The 14795-nt window shown below is 32.7% G+C and overlaps 1 protein-coding gene across 2 annotated transcripts; it reads right to left on the bottom strand.

Moving 5' to 3' along the window:
- Positions 1 to 9051: 9051 nt before the first annotated feature.
- Positions 9052 to 13667, bottom strand: LOC145952638 (4-hydroxyphenylpyruvate dioxygenase-like). Of its 2 annotated transcripts, XR_014430127.1 has the most exons (7): positions 12639 to 13666; positions 12284 to 12342; positions 11235 to 11354; positions 11023 to 11153; positions 9566 to 9634; positions 9373 to 9468; positions 9052 to 9280 (listed from the first exon to the last, which is right to left on the bottom strand). XR_014430127.1 is itself a non-coding variant. In XM_083065449.1 (2 exons), exons 1-2 carry the CDS (start codon positions 13508 to 13510, stop codon positions 12336 to 12338), a joined length of 879 nt encoding a protein of 292 aa, XP_082921575.1. In that variant the 5' UTR covers positions 13511 to 13667; the 3' UTR covers positions 12281 to 12335. The 2 variants fall into 2 exon arrangements, 1 of the variants encoding a protein (XP_082921575.1); XM_083065449.1 differs by lacking the exons at positions 9052 to 9280; positions 9373 to 9468; positions 9566 to 9634; positions 11023 to 11153; positions 11235 to 11354 and having other exon boundaries at positions 12281 to 12342; positions 12639 to 13667.
- Between the last annotated feature and the right edge of the window lie 1128 nt (positions 13668 to 14795).

The raw sequence follows: 14795 nt of genomic DNA, 5'->3' as shown, positions 1-14795 counted from the left end.
AGGGGTACTTAATACCTTCCCTACACGTAACCGACCCCCGATCCTAATTCTTGTTATCAAGGCCATTATTGGATTTTTAAAAAAACCTTTTCTTTTTCCAATGTTTTGAGTAAAACATTGATGACGACTCCATGAATTCATTTTTCAAAACCATTAATTAAGGATTAGTCTGGTGTCCGGACATTCCTTAATTGATGAGACTTTCAAAATGATGTCTAAACCATTAGTCGCGAGATCGGAAAATTTCGGGTTGGGACAGATGGTGACTCCACTGGAGACGTTTAAAGAGGGTCAGGCCCATATTAATGATGAAGTTAATAAAATAAGAATAATAATTTAAATATTTTTCCCCTTTACTTTATTTGTTTTATTTGTTTGGCTTTAATATATGTTTGTTTGTTTGTTTAAATTCTGCACCTGTTTAAATAAAATTGTACACAATCCTTTGCACACAACAGTTCCCCCTACACCCGGGGACATGAAGGTAATAAACATAGCAAGTGGTTGACGTACGACCGACCCAAGTTTGGCCTTGAAGCCCGCGAGCCTTGTCGGAAATCACACTCAAGGTGATAACCGGTTACTCTAACCCGAAATACTGTGACAGACCTTAGAGTTTGCTAGGTGACGGTGACAGAGATACTGGGTCCTTATAATGGGAGCACCTTGGGGGCCTTAAGACCAGTGAGATTAGAATTGTCCTATACAATGCACTTTTCTTGTAGGGACCAAAGACCAATGATTTAAACGTGGTTGTTCCCGGGTGTACATTTGTTTGAGCATATATGTGTTGCATTTGTTTGTGCTTATTTATTTCAAATGGATAAAAATTACAAACAAATAGATATTAATAAAAAAATATGATAAAAACTTTAACTCCCTTCTATATACCTAAACCTCAAAGCATCATATAGGATAGTTTATTTAAAAAATAAATAAATAAATAAATATATAGCAAAAATCATGCATCATAACCTTAGTAAAAAAAAAGATAAAATTTACGCAGAAAACAAATATCATGCATCTTTTAGTTTAACATATACATTCATTAGAAAATGGAAGGCACATAGTATGCAAAGATTTTTGAGAAAGGAGAACATTCTAAAGTACAAGAATCGTGTGCCCTTATACTAAGGAGGCCTACTAGACTTTGGACTCTCGTCATCCTTTCAACAGAAGGCAAAGTCTACATCTTCTCAGACATCTTCCAATCTAGAAAGATGTCATTCCTCAACTCAAATAGGAGATTATTTGAAATTTCGAAAAGGAGGCACGCAAAAAAGGAAATTGAATAAAAAAAAGAGAGAAAAAGAATTTTCTTCAAAAGAACATAGTTTGGGAAGTTAAAGAAAACTCCGCTGATGAATGAGAAATCATGAACCTAGGGAGTTAAAAAAAATTGATGATAAGCTCCCTTACACCTCCAATTCGTTATCAAATCACTCCAAACTGCATCTTTCTTCTCTGACTCATCAACCTCGTCAATAAAGATGAAAATTTTGGCAATCACCAAAATAGTGGTGAACCCGAAGATCCTATTGACGGTTACTTCTGATGGGAATAGCAAGAAGAGAATCTGAGAAGAAACAAGAACTAATTGCAAATCATTCAAGCATTAGCTTCTGTAGCCTGTTACAACATCGTCAAAGTGCACCGAAATATTTGTACAAAGAATGTTCTCTAAACAAACAAATCAATGAGAATGATATTTGTTGAATTTCTCAATCACCTTTGCATCCTATTTTGTACTTCATATAGATAATATTCCTTCCTTGTAAATAATAAATAAGAATAAAAAGGGAAACCTAACCTGTGCGTGTTAATTAATCAAATAATGAGATCACTAGTAATCAAGTGCAAACTCGATACATCAAATTGGAAGCACTTAAAAACCAGTAATTATGCAAGAAGACTGGGGGGCATAGCACGCCCAAATTGACGATTTAAACACTGAGAGTTCCCCATGCGGAAATGACAAATGTTGGGATAAGAGGAATGATCAAGAATGGACGAATCCTTGCTTCTAGGGAATTACAAGATGAAACCCAATTGAGGAATAAAGACATTGCACGAAAAAAACCCGTTAGGATGAAAACCCGTAAAGGGCGTACTAGGCAAAAATTAGGGTAAAGAAAAAAGAAGCAAAATCCCGATAGGATACGTCCTATGGAAAAGTTAGGGATATATAAAATTGTCTATCTGAGAATCGAAAGGTGGCTCGAGTATTCCCTTCGGAAGCAAGAATTCATAAAGATTTCACTCCTAGTTCAAAACACCGATGTCCAAGCAAGTGGAACGGTTTTTTGAAATTATCAAATCATCCATGACTCTCTAGGGGGCAACCTTCGTCTATCTCTCTGTGTATGAATCACGAACTCGGGGCACGCCCGGGCCTTCGAGCTTTGCTAAAAGGGCACATGTAAATTGAAAGTACTGTTTTAAATGCCATAACACATTCATTTCTCTTCTCCCTTTAAATATATGTTCTAGGCCTCATCCACTAACCCCAAATAATCAAAGCTTGTTTACAATAGAAATGTTATTCGGACAATAACATGGAAAAGGTAGGAGAGAAGTAATCACGTGAATTCAAACATGACCAGGGTTTGATAAGATAAAGACATCCCATACCTCACGAGCGCTACAAAAAATGAAGGCCCAGCAGGAAACCCACTAAGGGGGCTATGCAAAAGTTAGGGCAAGATCCGCTAGGCAACCCACAAGTAAAAAGGGGTAACCTAGGAAAAAGTAAGGATCAAAAGAAAAATGTCCTCTAGGGAACACACCTCAAGTAACCTAGGCAAAAGTTAGGACATCAAACACTACAAGAAAATGACGATTTTGCGACGGTTATATGACCTACATTGCGACGGTTAGAACTGCCGTAAAGACAACATTGCGACGGTTTGAGAACCGTCGCAGAATTGTCCGTCACCAGGCAATTTTGCGACGGTTATCAGAACCGTTGCACAAATTGTCGCAAACTTGGAATTGCGACCCTTTCATCAACTGTCGCACCAACTGCCTCTATATTAACATTGCGACCCTTTCATCAACTATCGCACCAACTGCCTCTAAATTAATATTACGACTCTTTTTTTACCTGTCAAAAATTATAATTTTTTTTTAATTTTAATAAATTTATTAATGTAACAATCCTCATATTTGGCCTCTCAAGGGTTCTATTTTACAATATTTCACTATTTAGCGTGTTTTGTCCTTACTTGTGTAATTTCTGGGAAACTTCCCAAAAGGTCACCCATCCCTGTACTACTCCAAGTCAAGCACGCTTAACTGTAAAGTTCTTATGAGTAAGCTACCGAAATGTATATGTATGTTGTCAGTATAACTTATACAAATTAATTCATTTAAGTTATCCTCAAATATACAATCTCATATTTGTACTATAATAATAATATATAATAATTTTATATTATGAATAATAATAATAATAGTAATAATAATAATAATAATATATTTAGTTATTCTTTATTTATATGTACTTACTTTTATAATTAACATCTACTTATTTCTATTTAAAATTATAACTTAAATTATTTAATTTTATAATTTATAATGATAATATAATTTATAAAATTATAAATATTTATTTATTACATACTTATAAATTAAATTTTAATATTTTAAATAATTATTAATTAATTTAATATATTTATTTATCTTAAATCAAACATATAAAATTCAAAAAAATGTATCTATCCTTGTTTTATTTTCTAATTATCAACTATTAATAAAATACTAACTTAAAATCTTATCTAATTATATATAATATTCTCATATCAAATTTAAAAGCAGATATTAGTTATACAAAAATATTAAGATCATATAGTAAATTGTCAATAAGATTTTATTTAAATAATTTAAAATAATTAATGTTTCAATTATATTGTTAATTAGCAAATAATTTATTCCAAAACTAATTAAATTTTTTATATTAATTATTAGTAAAATTTAATAACTTTTAAATTAACAATTAATTGGATCGATGAAATTCAACACACACCATGAGTTATTGAGCGGAATAACTTTATCAAGAGTTATTTTGTAAGTTATCTTAAATCAAACATATAATATTCAAAAAATGTATTTATCCTTGTTTTCTTTTTTAATTATCAACCATTAATAAAATACTAACTTAAAATCTTATTTAATTATATCATAATATTTTCATATTAAATTTAAAACCAGTTCTTACATTTTCGACAAATATAAATTTTTCTGAAATATTCCATCAATAATATAGTTTTTCCTACAAAAATTTTCTCATCGAAAATATAAATTTTCCGACAGATTGAATTTAATTTTATAAGAAATCATCTTCGATTAATATAACATTTTGTATATATGATTTAAGAGTAAAATATTTTCAATTTAACGATGTAATATAAAGTTATTGAGCGGTGTAACACTTAGTAAACTTTACACCGATGTAATTATAACCCCCTCATATATCTATATATATATATATATATATATATATATATATTAAATGTGACTTTTACTAAGTATTACACCGCTCAATAACTTTATATTAAATGTAAATTTAGTAAATCCAACTGTTAGATTGAAAGTTCATATCTCTCATAGATTATATATACAAAACTTTATATTAATCCAAGATGATTTGATACTTCATTTTTATAAAACAAAATTGATGTAATATATTCATTTCAAAATACACTAAAATATAAACACTTTGATTACCTTCCAGTTGTTCAATTTTAACAAAATTTGATATACACTTATAAAGTGATATGAACTTTCAATTTAATGGTTGGATTTACAAAATTCACATTTAATATAAGTTATTGAGCGTCATAATACTTAGTGAAAGTTACACCGGTATAATTATAACCCCCTATATTATATATATATATATATATATATATATATATATATATGAGGAGGGTTCAAACGACACCGGTGTAACTTTTACTAAGTGTTACACCGCTTAATAACTTTATAGTAAATGTGAATTTTGAAAATCCAACCGTTAGATTGAAAGTTCATATTGTAACACCCCAATTTTCAAAAAGGTTATTATTATTATTATTATTATTATTAGATGGTATTTGGTCATAATTATTTTAATAATTATAGAGGAATATTATTTTGTACGTTTTAAATAATTATTATTATTAGCATTTTTAAATAAATATTTATATGTTTTAAGAGAAGGTTGATTTTATATGATATTTTGTTATTAAAATTATATTATTATATTTAAGGTCAGAAATATATTATTATTATAGAGAAAAAATATTTTATAATATACATGTATTTATTTTATTTTATAGAGAATTTGGCTGAAAGACATGATATAGCTTAGTTGAGGCTATTCATGATTGCTTATTTGTTTTGATACTTCTTGCTTACGTAAGAAGTAGTGGTTGAGTGATATCACTCGTATTGCAAGCATATGTGCCAGTAGTAGTGGACGAAGCCTTGCTAATCAACTAGAAATTATTGGGACCTTAGATTTGGGTGAGACATTGATTTGTCGAGAGTTTACGGTTAATGGAGTTTCTAGAATCTATAGTTGTAGCGATTGAATCTAAGGAGGTTGTATATGAGAATTGGAGTTTTGGTATCCTTGATGAGAGATTGAAATGTTGGTAATTCCCTTGAGTGTTGGTGTTGGCATGTTTACCGTTTATGGTTTAGGTAGCATGTGAGTTTTATTTTCTAGGTCTGTTGTGCTAAATATGTGAGTTGTTTGGTTTAGGATTGTAGTGGGAAGCTTGAATATGAAGTTGAGGTGTGAGTTTGGAAGGGTTGATGTATTTTTGTGGCCTTAGATATATTGATATACTATTGCTGTTTGGTGTAGAGGATATTTTCGCTGCAGTTTTGTTGTTCCATTATGACTACCATATTGACAGATTTAGATTTTATGATCTTCATAAACGTTGTAGCCTTAGACGCTATCTTTCCAATGGAATTGGAATCAGGTAAAACGGAGGTCTAGAACTCCAGTTATAGCTACTTTGGTGATCAAAAGTCTAGCTGTAAGCGCCGAATATATCTGCTGCGGTTTTTGAAATTTTTAGCTAAGAAGAGGATCTTTTAGAATTTTATGTCTTCATAAGAGTTTTAACTTATTCTCTTAGCTTTCTTTTGAGATAGGTTTGAGATCATTTGGATGAGTATAACTCTCTAGGTATCATTTTCTTTGATCATTGTTGAAGGGATATGTATGGTGTCATGATATTTTTGAATCATTAGACAATGCAAGGATAAAAGTTGATTTTTGTCATGATTCTAAGATGTTAGGTGGATTGAGAGGTTGTTTAAGATTGTATGATGTTATGTGGTAAAGTTGATTCATGCTTTATGGTGTAAACGATGATTGATTCGTATATGCTTAGGGATAGTATATATGAAGATTTTAAAGTAGGTATTCTAATATGATTTGATATGCATGTATGTATATATGAGGATAGATGACTTTATGGATCAATTAGTGGATGTTTGTGTATTAATGAGATTGATCTTAGGATATGATATCACCATATTAAGAGTTAAGTGTGAAGATATATCCAAGATAAATTTAGGATAGATTATCTAAGTATAATTTTTGACTGTATGAGATGAGTGTTCTAGGCCATGTAATTTTCTTGCAGAGGTATAACGTAGATCTATCTAAGATAGAAGTTGTGCTTAAGTGGGAGATACATGAGTCTATTAGCGAGGTTATGAGTTTCTTGGATTAGCTCATTGTTGTTGGATATTTATTGAGTAACTTTCTAAGATAGCATTACCTTTGAACATATTGAGTAAGAAGAGTGTTATTTTTGTGTGAGATAGTAAGTGTGATAGTAGTTTCCAAATTCTTAAGGAAAGATCGACTAGTGCGCTAGTGTGAGCATTGGCCGATCTTAGTAAGCCTTTTGTGATATATAGTTATGCTTCTAAAGATATGTTTGGGAGGAGTATTGTGACAAGAAGGAAAGGTAGTAGGTTATGATTTTAGGCAATTGAAAATTCATGAGAGGAATTTTCTTATCTATGACCTTGAGTTAGTAGCTTTAATATTTATACTAAGATTTGGAGACATTATGTATATGATTCTAAGCTTGAAGTATTTTTTTGATCGTTAGAGCCTTAATTATCTGTTGACTGAGTAGTTAATTATGTGACTAAAGAGATAGTTTAATTTCTAGAGGACTAATATTTCAAACTTAGTTGTTAATTGAGTAAAGCTATTGTGGTGACCGATGTTTTGTGTAGGAAACCTTTATATTTATCTTCCCTTATGATTAGAGAGATGAATCCTTTTGGCTCAAATTAGAGATTTAAGTTTGGCTTATAAGGTTACTCTTAGTAGTGTGAGACTAAGTATGACTTGAGTAACGAATGGATTGTTGAAGGAAATTGTAGAAGCACAATTTTGGTGACAAGATATGAGGCTATAGGATAAGGTGATGGATAAGAGTTTGACTTGGGTGTAGATGGAGTGGTGAAATTAGAGATCTGATATGTATACCTAGTGAACTTACGCTTAGGTGCTTAATCTTTAGAGATGATCATAGAAGTAAAACCAATGTTGTAGCAGATGCCTTGATTATGATAACCTCTGGTATATCGTTTATGATGATTTAAGGGTTGGATTTGATTGAAGAATTTAGAGACTTATGCTTTGTGTGTGAGATTATCCTTAGGAGCATTGAATTGATTATGTTGAAAGTGACTAGTGAATTAATGGATGAGATTAGAGAAGCCTAGGAGTTAGAGCCTTTCTTAGAGAACCAAGTGGAAAAGATTGGTAGGAGTGTAGATAATTTTTTTTGAGTAGAATCGATGTTATTTTGAGGTGCAATAACAAATTTGGGTGCTTAGTAACCTTCAATTAAGAAAGATGATTTTAGAGGAAGGACATTCATTTAGGAGCTACTGAGATGTATCGGGACCTTAGGAGGATGTATCAGAGTGGTGCAGCGGAAGCATGGTGGCCTAAGGTGAAGAGAGAAGTAGAGAAATTGTATGCTCGTGTTTAGTATGCAAGAAGTCTTTTGGAATTTTGTAGCACTTAGATGTCCCATTTTGGAACTGTAATGGTGAGTGGATAGACCTTAATTGTAGGTTTGTCTGAGATACTTAAGAGATCGATTCGATTTGTATTTTAGTGGATAGACTCGCCAAGTTTACTTGTTTTACCTTTAGATATCCTTTGGTGAAATTGATAGAGTTGTACATCAATAAGGTAGTGAGGTTGCATAAGGATTAGAAAGTAAGAAGAGAGAAGTCTACCATTACAAAAATTTCGGGGACGAAATTTCTTAAAGGAGGGGAGTATTGTAACACCCCAATTTTCAAAAAGGTTATTATTATTATTATTATTATTATTAGATGGTATTTGGTCATAATTATTTTAATAATTATAGAGGAATATTATTTTGTACGTTTTAAATAATTATTATTATTAGCATTTTTAAATAAATATTTATATGTTTTAAGAGAAGGTTGATTTTATATGATATTTTGTTATTGAAATTATATTATTATATTTAGGATCAGAAATATATTATTATTATCACTAGTGAAAAAAAGGCTTTTAAAATCGGTTATTTTAGACTTTTAAAATCGGTTATGGAACCGATCTTAAAAGAGCCGATTTTGAAAAGGTAGACTTTTAAGATCGGTTATCAACCGATTTTAAAAATAGACTTTTAAGATCGGTTGATTTATAACCGATCTTAAAAGTCTTAACTTTTAAAATCGGTTATAACAGCAACCGATCTTAAAAGTCTACTTTTAAAATCGGTTGTTATATAACCGATCTTAAAAGTCAAGACTTTTAAAATCGGTTGTTTTGTAACCGATCTTAAAAGTCGAGACTTTTAAAATCGGTTATGTAACAACCGATTTTAAAAATCTACTTTTAAAATCAGTTATGGCATAACCGATCTTAAAAGTAGTGATTTTTTTTTATATATTTGACTTGTTTTAGGAGCACCTCAGAACAAAAAACCTGCAGAAAAACCAGACAGTTCAAAATATTTTCTCAATGAAGCACAAATCACATACAAATGACAAGATGATAAATGTTAATCATATATATATAATTGAATAGTTTTAAATACATCTAATACATAAATGGACTACATTGCTCAATGAAATGTAAGTTCTAACTAGTTAAAACAATACTATAAAACATAAGCCCAAACTAGTTAAAGTAATGGTCAATAAAAAATGTGGCCCATTGCTCCCTAATGATGTTTATGTCTTCTAGCGGCAATGGTGATCGATCTATAAATATCTGTTAAGAAAAATTAAAATAATTAGTAATAATTCATAAAATATATAGAATGAGAACTTAAAACAAAAAACTTTCAAAATTGTAAAACTTACTTCAGTCCACCCAGATACTATTTGTGAATCGATAATAGTATGCATTGTATTCATTACATAGTATCCGCACTCATAATTTCCTTTTTGTTTATGAGACTACAAAAAGAATATAAAATCAATTTCAATAGAATAGTAATTAAAAAAAATTACTAAATTACTTAAAAAAATATCATTGCTAGAATTAAAATCTTACTTTAGGAGAAACCCAACTCATTTTTTTCTTCATCTTTGAACCTTAAATATATGATATCCTTCCATGACCCTAATGATAAAATGACATTATAATTAGTGTAAAGTCAAATGTAATGATAATCAATAAAAGAAATTAGATATTTTTAAACAATTTACCTATCTAATAAATCAAGTATGTTTATTTGTAATATTTTTTTTAATTAGCTTATTATCCTTATTCATATATTCTTAAGGATTTATTGAATTGTTTATTCATACAAGAATTGATATATAAAATCCAACCGTTAATATAAATTCAGTGATTTTTTTATTTTCTCTCTATTTATCTTCTTATTTAATCATATTAATTATTTATCACATTTATATTTTTCTCTCTTTTTCTAGTCTAGTATATATGATAACAAGGTGTACATCTATTAATTTTGTATGAACAAACAGAGGAAGTTAACACTGCCAGTTTGATTGACGTGTCACTTTAAAAGGATGTCACGTGATCATGTATGACCACTTACTTTTTACATTTAAATGCAAGAAAGATGAATGCTGTAAAATTAAAACTTCACTTCTCTCGTTCATAAAATTCTTAATTGTAGAGTGAATTATTATTCCGTTGAAGGAATAGGTTGAAATCTAAGGTTGGGGTCACCTGTTCAAATAATTAACATTTAGGTGCTCATTTTGGAAAGACTTTAACTCTAGGGTATTTCTATTTGTTTTCCCTTTCATTTCTTCTCTTTCTAGGTTATGGTGAAAGACATTGAGCAGAATAACCAGATAGCACCCAGAATTTTCTCTCTCGCGAAAGTTGGTTCATGTGATTTTAATACTTACCTGTCTTATCATTCTTCTCATGTTTTCAGCAAATCCATTCATATATGTACAATTTCAGCAAACATGTGGCTTCAGCACCGGAAGTTCTATTATGGAGCTGAAAAACTGACTTCACCGGGCTTTCATATTTTTGGAAACTACTACTCTCATAACCTTTTTATTTCTAATTTTATGATCTCATTCTTTTATTTACTAACTAACCAAAATGGGAACATTTCTTAGACAATAGGAAATCAACAGGGAAAATAGTCACTACTGGAAATAAACATGTTTATTATTTATGAGAATGAGAGATTACAGAGGAACCAATATTCCTATTGCCAAGTGCTAAGCTGATATTATTCCTAGCTGATAAAATTATAAGAAAAGGAAAACCAACTCTCAAAGATAAATGCATAAACAAATTATTATAATTCTGGTTGGCAGTGAGTGGTGACACTTATTGAATATAACATAGCCAGCAGCTTAAAAAGACAAGCAGATTATAACGAAAAAAAATTAATATAAATTTACATCCAATCGTGATTTTTTAATTGAACAGTCAGCACTTCTAGAGAATGCGATGCACTATATTTGATACAAGCATGAATGCACAAGCAAATAATTGCGAAATTGCAAATACCAAACCTTAATCTCCTCAGACATTAGTTCACTGTTCGTGTTCTGGATCCCACGTTTGACAGCAATCTTAGTAACTAAACTTTTCTCCCAAAGCTTAAGGATAGCACATGCCAGACCTTGGTGATTTCTATTTCTCCCTTCATTATGTTTCAGAAAAAACATGTATAAGTAAAAAAGGAAAATAAATTTAACAAAATCTTGCAATAGATGAATCTTACCTAAGGAAAAATGACAAGGAAGTGATTTTGCAAGCTTCCTTAAATTAGTCATCTCTGCATTTGTCAGCCGAGAACGCATTCCTGTAGGAAGAAGCCTAAACGGTGTTTTGTAACCTGGAACTGTCCGGGGAAGTAAATCAGCATCAGATATGAATTTATTAATTTATATGGGATTTGGAGGATTTATATTTCTTTCCGGTAAAATGTATTAGATCAAATATTGCAGCACACAAACTAATAGAATAGCAGAAACATCAAAAGAAACCACAGCCAGAAAATAGGAAATCAAAAGGGAAAATAGTCACTACTGAAAATAAACATGTTTATTATTTATGAGAATGAGAGATTACAGAGGAACCAATATTCCTATTGCCAAGTGCTAAGCTCCTATAGGGGGCAAGGCTCTCTGCTCATAACTAACCATCAGATTGTTCATAGCTCTCTGCTCATAAATTTTTACATGACTGAACAAAGTGTGATATGTATATGCGTGTTGGCAGTGAGTCAGTGGGACAATTGCAATTTGAGAAATAGAAATTGTATATAATCACTTTACCTTATGCTAATTCTAATTTGAGAAAAATGGATGGCGCAATTGCAGTTTGGATGGGGTAGTAAGTATTTAAATCCAGACAATTTGATTTTGATTATATACACAATACACTTTATATGCCATATCAAGAAATCCACTCTCCTAAAAGTTTCAACTATTCAATCTGTGTTATTCTGTCATGAATATACCACTTGAATGTTAATCAAATAAATATTGTGAGCTTATTTTCAATTGTAAAGTATAATAATAATAATAATAATAATAAACAGAGATGTTTCCTTTGTCTCTCTAGTGGGAGATAAGTCTAACTTCAATTACTTTTTGGTAGAGACACATAAACAAAGAAAATTTTATCTCAAATGTTTTCTCCTCCCAAACTACAGCCAACAAGATCTGTGCTGGTAGTGCTGTCCTTAGACTATTCTTCTACCAGTATTGAATTTAGAAACAGAGCACCAACGAAATCAATGTCATGGGAAAAGAAATAATGTCAAACCTGATCGCCAAAATTGTTGTGAATTGTTCCTTGTAGGTCTTCAAGTAATCCTTTAAGGTCTAGTGTAACAAGTAAAAACATGAATTATAATATAACACCATAAAATTTTAAGAGGAAAAAGACGTGAGATTAAAATGTAATGGCACAAAATTAAACATCAAATCTCAAATATGACATCGACAGAACATGGAGAACTGTGTTATTTGTCTTTGTATAAAGACTATCTGAAAGTACAGGCCAACCAAAAGCTACCAAAATCTGCCTCCTTGAAGCTAAACCATAAAGGCAGCATAGATTAAGTAACCTCTCTGCATAGAATCAAATGCATAATATTGAAAAGCGAAAAAAGAGATACCTATCCCCAACAGGCTTGGTGAAAATCTGAAGCAGAGTGCCCTGGTCATCTCTGTCAACGAGAATTCCAAGCTCTTCACAGTCCTTAATCTGGTCAGCGGTCAACACATCAGAGGCACGTTTGTGAAGGTTGGCGTAATAGGTGGGAGGAGGAGAAGGCATGAACTCAAACCCACCAATCAAACTTCGTTTCCTCATCTCCCTACGAGTACCGAAAATGTCTTCAGAAACAAGTGCAAGATGCTGAACGCCCGGACCTTCGTTGTGTTCCAGATACGTCTCAATCTGGCTCTTCCGCTTCGTTCCATAAACCGGCTCGTTCAGCGGCAGCACCACCATCTCCGAGTTGTTCGCCAGAACCACCGAGTTCAACCCGCTCTCACTCGTTCCCACGTCCTCCGCGGTGAACTCCGCGAACTCATGAAATCCGCTGAATCCTTTCAGGTACCTCACCACCGGCGCCAGCTCCGCCATGTTCCCCACGGCGTGGTCCAGCCGTCGGATCCCGTAGTCCGGCTCCGGGAACGACGCCGCCGCCTCGAATCTCGGCAGGAACCACCGCGAGGGGCTGGAGTCCGCGGCGTCCGACGCGTCCTTGTAGCTGACGAAGCGCAGGACCACGTCGCCGTAGAGGCGAACCTTTGCGAAGCCGGTGCGGCCGTCGAGGAGCACCGGCGGAGAAGCCAGCTCGGCGCCGTGCTCGACGCTGGCGCTGAAGGCGGCGGCTTCCGCGTCGGCGACCTCGAGAGCGATGACGCGGACGCCGAGGCCGTGGTTGGCGGCGGCGTCAAAAGTTGGAATGGCGGCGGTGGAGGTGTGGGCATAGAGAGAGGTAGTTGCGTTGTGACGACGGAGGAAGAAGAATACCATCATAAGCTTTCATCAACAAAAACGAAGCTCTAGTGAGGTCTGCGAAGAGGGTCACATATACTCCCTCGCCGCACCTAGATGAATGAAGCCCTAAGCACGCATGAAGGAAAGGGCAACAACAAGCTTATAGGATATTTAAGATCGGTTATCCTGAAACCGATTTTGTATGTTATATACAAAATCGGCTCCTGTATACCCGATCTTAAAAGTAGTAAAAAACACATGATTTAAAATCAGTTAAAATATAATCGATTTTAAAAATACTTTTTAAAATCGGTTGTATTTGAACCGATTTTAAATGTATATCTTTTAAGATCGGTTATTTTATAACCGATCTTAAAAGTACTTTTAAGATCGGTTATTTTATAACCGATCTTAAAAATATTCATATTATTTACAAAATTGCCACCGCGTCACTTTTAAGATCGGTTACCTTATAACCGATCTTAAAACTCCGATTTTAAATCCATTTTTTGCACTAGTGTATAGAGAAAAAATATTTTATAATATACATGTATTTATTTTATTTAATTATTTTGAGGAAAATTAGAAGTGGGTTAGAAGAGAAGGAAAATGGGTTGGGTTGACCCAGTCCAATGGATTAATTTTAAGAAAGGAGTCAGGTGGTGTTAACCCTATCTGCCTCATTTGCGTTCTGAAGGGTTAGGGAAAAAAAAAGAGGAGAAACAAAGAGCTCTAAGGAAGAGTACTCAGGAACGATCTTAGATCACACCAAGACCATTCATCTTCTGCTCATCCAGGTACGGGGGAGATGGGTTTCTTCATATGTGAATATAGGGGTGTTCGGGTAGTGAGGGCAATCCCTAAGTCCCTCTAGGAACTCTATTTAAAATTCTGAACGATTATCTGTGCAATCGATGTTCTAAATTCTTAATTCATTTGGAAGAACTTATTTCTTGAATTTTCTTTGAATTCCATTGGGGCTTTCTTGTTAATTCTTTATTCTTAAATTTGATGACTTGAATTTTATGTGTTAAGAAGAGTTTAGATTTTTTTTATAAAACCAATGGAAACCAATTTTTGAGGCTTGAGATGTGTATGGATTGATTTGGAACGTATGAAGAATATAAATGGAGTTAAACTGAACCAACGGGGTGTAGAAGTAGTGAAAATTGGTAAAAACCTTGTTGAAACTCGTAAAACGCAGGTTTAATTTCACAGAGGGGAGTCTGGGCAGAGATTTGGGCGCTCAGCGCCAGTTTTGGGCGTCGGGCGTCGGGACCCCGACATACGTTTGTAATTTTGCGATATCTTTCTGTGTAGTTAT

Source organism: Cajanus cajan, chromosome 10, assembly GCF_000230855.2.
Source record: "Cajanus cajan strain Asha chromosome 10, NIPB_CcT2T_4, whole genome shotgun sequence".
Taxonomy (NCBI): Eukaryota; Viridiplantae; Streptophyta; class Magnoliopsida; order Fabales; family Fabaceae; genus Cajanus; species Cajanus cajan.
The sequence above is the reverse complement of the archived record's forward strand: the minus strand, read 5'-3'. Positions and strand labels throughout refer to the sequence as shown.